Genomic DNA, 7,500 nt, shown 5'->3' with positions numbered 1-7,500 from the left:
GTTTTAACCTTTAACACACACACATCTCAGCTCAACGGTGTGTGTGTTTTAACCTTTAACACACATCTCAGCTCAAAGGTGTGTGTGTTTTAACCTTTAACACACATCTCAGCTCAGCGGTGTGTGTGTTTTAACCTTTAACACACACATCTCAGCTCATGCTGTGTGTGTGGAGCTCGGTCATCGCTGTAGAGAATCCCGGCATGTGAATAGAGATGTAAATACTGGCTGGTTTTTGCTCTAAATGCTTGAAATGATAAATAACAGAACAAATTTTTTCCTCTTTACATTTTGTGAATTCATGATTATTCTGGGGACTAAAAGCTTTGGCGGAGGGCCAGTTGACGTTGGCTGCTCTACAGCGACACTAGTGGCTGGCTGACCAAATCGCTCTTCCTGCAACGTGAACGGGGGTAAACACGGGGGACTTGAATGGGACTTATGTATCGATACTCGCGGCATAAAAATCGATACTTTCTTGGGGAATAAAATATCGATTTATATCGCAGAATCAACAAAATTGCCTTAATTCAAAGTGGACAGAAACTAAATAAAACTACCAAAAGCAATCACCACTCTGGTTTGGTTGAAATAAACTCTTAATTCACCCATTTACATGAGGAGATATGCTGGCTCTATACACACTAAAAGTCCTGATTATTTACATGGAGTCTGGTGGAGATATGCTGGCTCTATACACACTAAAAGTCCTGATTATTTACATGGAGTCTGGTGGAGATATGCTGGCTCTATACACGCTAAAAGTCCTGATTATTTACATGGAGTCTGGTGGAGATATGCTGGCTCTATACACACTAAAAGTCCTGATTATTTACATGGAGTCTGGTGGAGATATGCTGGCTCTATACACGCTAAAAGTCCTGATTATTTACATGGAGTCTGGTGGAGATATGCTGGCTCTATACACACTAAAAGTCCTGATTATTTACATGGAGTCTGGTGGAGATATGCTGGCTCTATACACACTAAAAGTCCTGATTATTTACATGGAGTCTGGTGGAGATATGCTGGCTCTATACACACTAAAAGTCCTGATTATTTACATGGAGTCTGGTGGAGATATGCTGGCTCTATACACACTAAAAGTCCTGATTATTTACATGGAGTCTGGTGGAGATATGCTGGCTCTATACACGCTAAAAGTCCTGATTATTTACATGGAGTCTGGTGGAGATATGCTGGCTCTATACACGCTAAAAGTCCTGATTATTTACATGGAGTCTGGTGGAGATATGCTGGCTCTATACACACTAAAAGTCCTGATTATTTACATGGAGTCTGGTGGAGATATGCTGGCTCTATACACGCTAAAAGTCCTGATTATTTACATGGAGTCTGGTGGAGATATGCTGGCTCTATACACGCTAAAAGTCCTGATTATTTACATGGAGTCTGGTGGAGATATGCTGGCTCTATACACGCTAAAAGTCCTGATTATTTACATGGAGTCTGGTGGAGATATGCTGGCTCTATACACACTAAAAAGTCCTGATTATTTACATGGAGTCTGGTGGAGATATGCTGGCTCTATACACACTAAAAGTCCTGATTATTTACATGGAGTCTGGTGGAGATATGCTGGCTCTATACACACTAAAAGTCCTGATTATTTAAATGGAGTCTGGTGGAGATATGCTGGCTCTATACACACTAAAAGTCCTGATTATTTAAATGGAGTCTGGTGTAGTTTGGTGATGGTGATTTCGGGGCTGTTTCATGTTAAACTAAAAGGATCTTACTCTTTAACTAAAAGCTCTATCTCTGTAGGGATCCATCCCATAATGTTTTCCTGTAAATGACTTCCCCTTTTTGTTTCCCTGCAGCTCTCTGCCCTACGAGGTCTCCCCCGCCGACGCTCTCAGTCACCCTGAAGTCCAGCGACGCATCGACATCGCCATCATCAACCTTAAGAACCTGACCGACCGAGTCCTCAAAGCCATCACCTCCAACCTCCACAAACTACCGTAAGTCTCAACATCAGTGGTGTGTGTGTGTGTGTGTGTGTGTGTGTGTGTGTGTGTGTGTGTGTGTGTGTGTGTGTGTGTGTGTGTGTGTGTGTGTGTGTGTGTGTGTGTGTTGCAGTGTTATAACATCAGTGTTGTGTGTGTGTGTGTGTTGCAGTGTTATAACATCAGTGTTGTGTGTGTGTGTGTGTGTGTGTGTGTGTGTGTGTGTGTGTGTTATAACATCAGTGGTGTGTGTGTGTGTGTGTGGTGTGTGTGTGTGTGTGTGTGTGTGTGTGTGTGTGTGTGTGTGTTGCAGTGTTATAACATCAGTGTTGTGTGTGTTGCAGTGTTATAACATCAGTGTTGTGTGTTTTGTGTGTGTGTTGCAGTGTTATAACATCAGTGTTGTGTGTGTGTGTGTGTGTGTGTGTGTGTGTGTGTGTGTGTGTGTGTTGCAGGTACGGTCTACGTTACACGGCGAAGGTTCTCCGAGACGCTCTGAAAGCTAAGTTCCCTGAAGCCAGCGAGGACGAGCTCTACAAGGTAAGATCCAGGATTTAGACCGAGCCAGAAACCAACAGTTATAATCCTGAAGTAAACCTGGTGTTGAGAAGGAGTCTGTGCGTGGCGAGAGCGTGCCAGCTGTGTGGCGTGTCCGTTTATATTTGGGTTCCCATGGTAACAGGTTAGAGCGTGCACACTGCCTGCATGAGACACACGTCTCAGGCGCGAAAACCTGTGCATGCTAGAAACATAACCGATGCCTATTTTTCACGCGAAGTGTTTCCAGGCAACATAGAATATGAAAAGATGTTTATGGAAGTATTTTGGATTCAAGAAAGACGACGAGGGTCAGTCCGATGTGATTTGCGAGGCATGCTTTGCCCTCGTTGCACCACAAGACTTTACCAGCCCCTCAAACGCACCACAAACTGCAATATGATGAAGCCGTACCAGAAAAGAGGTCCGGAAGACGTATTTACAGCCACGTTCAGGGCCACGTTCAGGGCCACGTTCAGGGCCACGTTCAGGGCCACGCTTCAGGGCCACGTTCAGGGCCACGCTCAGGGCCACGCTCAGGGCCACGCTTCAGGGCCACGCCACGTTCAGGGCCACGTTCAGGGCCACGTTCAGGGCCACGTTCAGGGCCACGTTCAGGGCCACGTTCAGGGCCACGTTCAGGGCCACGTTCAGGGCCACGTTCAGGGCCACGTTCAGGGCCATGTTCAGGGCCACGTTCAGGGCCATGTTCAGCGCAGGGCATTAAACTTCTATTGTTGGTGACCTACTTGTATGGCCAGTTGAATGTTGATTCTATAAAAGGCCAGCAGTTAAAGAGTATCAAAAACAGAATGATTTCTTAGCACAGTGTACTTCATTGGCAATTTACAAAGTCCATTTCTCTAGAGACTGAAGCTGTAGCTGCAGCATGTTGATTGACATGTTTTAATTATGTAAAGACATGTTCAAGGAGTTCAGATAGAGCCAGTATCAGGGCCATATTTAGGTGAATATGTTAGGTCACTATTTTTGGTAGCCTACTGTACTTAAATGTATTTACTTTATTTTCTTTATTCATTGAAGCCTCTATGTTTACAGGCTTGTGGTGATGCGCAATGTGCTCTAGGTGCCAAAAGAATCTGTGTTTGGTACTGCCTATTTGTTTTGTTTTGTCATGGTTCATGTCTGCAATAAACATTACACATCGTGAGAAAAGAATCGTGGCAGAGAATCATGATATCAATTCTAAACTAAAAAAGGGTGATTCATATTTTTCCCTGAATCGTGCTGGCCTAAAGTTTCCTCTGTAGAGCCTCAGCTTGTTCCCTGTGTAGACACTGAGACTAGTTATCCTGAAGAACATCTGGCCCTCAGCGTGTTCCCTGTGTAGACACTGAGACTAGTTATCCTGAAGAACATCTGGCCCTCAGCGTGTTCCCTGTGTAGACACTGAGACTAGTTATCCTGAAGAACATCTGGCCCTCAGCGTGTTCCTGTGTAGACACTGAGACTAGTTATCCTGAAGAACATCTGGCCCTCAGCGTGTTCCCTGTGTAGACACTGAGACTAGTTATCCTGAAGAACATCTGGCCCTCAGCGTGTTCCCTGTGTAGACACTGAGACTAGTTATCCTGAAGAACATCTGGCCCTCAGCGTGTGTCCTGCTGCCTCTCTCCTCTCCCCAGATCGTGGGGAACCTGGTCTACTACCGCTACATGAACCCGTTATCCTGAAGAACATCTGGACCCTCTGCCGGCTCGGCCCTGCAGCCGGAGCAGCGCCACATCCTGGGCTCCATCGCCCGCATGCTGCAGCACGCCGCCGCCAACAAGCACTTCCACGGAGACGGGTACCACGTCAGAGCTCTGAACCAGTACATCAGCCAGACCCACAGCCGGTTCAGGTCAGAGGCTCCAGAGAACATGACCACGTTCATCCAGAACATGACAACACGTTATCAATCAATCAAAATGTATTCATAAAGCACTTTGAAAAGCAACCAACGTTGCACAAGATGCTGTACAGAACAAAGTAGAAGTCATTTAAAGGAACACGCCGACTTATTGGGACTTTATCTTATTCACTGTAACCCCCAGAGTTAGACTAGTCCATACATACCCTTCTCATCTCTTATTGGGACTTTATCTTATTCACTGTAACCCCCAGAGTTAGAACTAGTCCATCATACCCTTCTCACAGTAACCCCCAGAGTTAGACTAGTCCATCATACCCTTCTCATCTCTTATTGGGACTTTATCTTATTCACGTTCATCCCCAGAGTTAGACTAGTCCATACATAATGTCCTCATCTCTTATTGGGACTTTATCTTATTCACTGTAACCCCCAGAGTTAGACTAGTCCATACATACCCTTCTCATCTCTTATTGGGACTTTATCTTATTCACTGTAACCCCCAGAGTTAGACTAGTCCATACATACCCTTCTCATCTCTTATTGGGACTTTATCTTATTCACTGTAACCCCCAGAGTTAGACTAGTCCATACATACCCTTCTCATCTCTTATTGGGACTTTATCTTATTCACTGTAACCCCCAGAGTTAGACTAGTCCATACATACCCTTCTCATCTCTTATTGGGACTTTATCTTATTCACTGTAACCCCCAGAGTTAGACTAGTCCATACATACCCTTCTCATCTCTGTGTGTGCTGTAATGCTGTCTGACGGTTCCAGCGGCATCAGGCCAGCACAGATCCTGCAGGTAACTGGTTCCAGTAATCCTACTGCTCCCAATAAGTGACAAAATAACTCCAACATGTTCCTATTTACATGTTGGGATTTGTAGAGTCACAGCGTGTACAAAAAACAACGTAACATGAGACACAGCCGTCTTCTAACTGTAAACAAACTGGGAACTATATTCATTCTGCTACGTGGGCGGAGTGAGACAGGCTTGCTGCAAAGCAAATCACCGACTTATTGGGACTCTGTATACGGCGTATTCCTTTAAAACATTTAAAATATGAAACAGTATCGCAATAACAATTTTGCACAAAAAATATCAGCCTCAGTTGGTAAAGGCCAAGCAGAAAAGGTGGGTTTTAAGAAGAGATTTAAAAGTAGACAGTGAAGAAGCCTCTCTAATAGGCAGAGGTAGCTCATTGATTATTTGTGGAGCTGCCACAGCAAAGGCCCGACCCCCTTTAAGTTTTGAACTTTGTTTCAGGGCCACTGAGGCGCAGGAGTTCAGCTGACCTGAGTGAGCTGATTGGTGTGTAAGGGTGAAGCAGCTCAGACCGGTAGGATGGGGCAAGACCATTTAGGGATGTAAACACAAGTCCATTTTAAAATGGATCCTAATATGTACGGGCAGCCAGTGGAGTGAAGCTACAACGGGGGTAATGTGCTCATATTTACGTTATGAAGAGAATAGAAGGCCTTTTATTATCATTACACACAACGAGATTGAAGCAACTCCTTAAACAGTGTCAACATGTACTCAAGAGAAATGTAACAACATGGAGTAATATAGGCAGTGTTGGGAAGGATACTTTCAAAACGTATTTCGTTACAGAATACAGACTACATGCCCACAAATGTAATTTGTAACGTATTCCGTTACGTTACTCAATCTGAGTAACGTATTCTGAATACTTGGATTACTTCCACATTGAACTGGGTTTTATAAGTGTAGGAATGCGGCCATCACATCCAGTTTACTAAACAGGCCTATAATGGTGTGTTCTTCTGCTCCAACTGGCTGAATGTGTACCTGAACAAGCAGATAGATTGGTATTCCCAAACTGCATACTACAAATATCTAAGGTCTTGCTACCACAGCATGTCAAACGGGGCATTCAGTCTTTAAACAGCTCTGGAGCTAGTACATCAGCACCTAGGAGCATGGAAAGTCCCACGTCAATGTTAAAATAGCAAGGTGACCAGTAAGACTACAGCAGACGACTAGCCGTGGCTAATTAAAAACATAACTTACTTCAGGTTGGAGGGGGAGTAATGTGGAGCTGAAAGGAGGCTGGTTTCTGCCAAGCAGAGGCTCACGGCCCAGTTAGCTGTATTTCATTCTCCCCGTTCCTTCTTTCATGTGAAATGCTGTTTGGATTTCCAAGATAGAAACGTATCGCTGCCCTGGCTCTGTCGTGCCGTTCCGACTCCATTGTGACTGATCACGCAAATAGCAAATTTTTTCTATTTCATATCGGGGCTTCTGGAAAATAGAGTTGCCTTAATTTATTCAGAGTGAATAAACTCGTGAAACAGAGAAGTATCGTCATGTAATCCACTGATTTTAATATGTAACTGTATTCTAAATACCAACTATTTAAATTGTAACTGTAACGGAGTACAGTTACTCATAATCAGTATTCTGAATACATAACGCAGGTACATGTATTACGTTACTCCCCAACACTGAATATAGGTAATAAAATGAGTAGTAGTTAATACTCGTTATGAGTCATGTGTGTGTTAACGTGAGCTGTGTGTTGAACAGGAAGTTCCTAACGTGAGCTGTGTGTTGAACAGGAAGCTCCTAACGTGAGCTGTGTGTTGAACAGGAAGCTCCTAACGTGAGCTGTGTGTTGAACAGGAAGCTCCTAACGTGCGCTGTGTGTTGAACAGGAAGCTCCTAACGTGAGCTGTGTGTTGAACAGGAAGTTCCTGGTGTGTGTGTGTGACGTTCCTGAACCTGAGGACAGATTCAACATGGACGAATACTCGGAGCTGCTCATCGTCAACAAACCTGTGGTCTACATCTCAGTCAGCGAGCTGCTCAACACACACACAGTCAGTATACACACACACACACACACACACACACACACACACACACACACACACACATACACACACACACACACACACACACACACACACACACATACACACACACACACACACACACACACACAGTCAGTATACACACACACACACACACACACACGGTCAGTATACACACACACACACACACACACACACAGTCAGTATACACACACACACACACACACACACACACACACACACACACACACACACAGTCAGTATACACACACA

The 7,500-nt window shown here is 44.5% G+C and overlaps 1 protein-coding gene across 1 annotated transcript in view; it reads left to right on the top strand.

Moving 5' to 3' along the window:
• iqgap3 (IQ motif containing GTPase activating protein 3) overlaps positions 1-7,500 on the top strand; it is a 70,346-nt gene that overhangs the window by 50,377 nt on the left and 12,469 nt on the right. Inside the window, 4 exon segments of the mRNA XM_028579648.1 lie at positions 1,845-1,985; positions 2,426-2,510; positions 4,154-4,371; positions 7,101-7,233. Of these exon segments, the coding sequence (XP_028435449.1) occupies positions 1,845-1,985; positions 2,426-2,510; positions 4,154-4,371; positions 7,101-7,233 (577 nt within the window).

Source organism: Perca flavescens, chromosome 6 (assembly GCF_004354835.1).
Source record: "Perca flavescens isolate YP-PL-M2 chromosome 6, PFLA_1.0, whole genome shotgun sequence".
NCBI lineage: Eukaryota > Metazoa > Chordata > Actinopteri > Perciformes > Percidae > Perca > Perca flavescens.
Note: the sequence above shows the minus strand (reverse complement) of the source record. Positions and strands in the feature narration are given on the sequence as shown.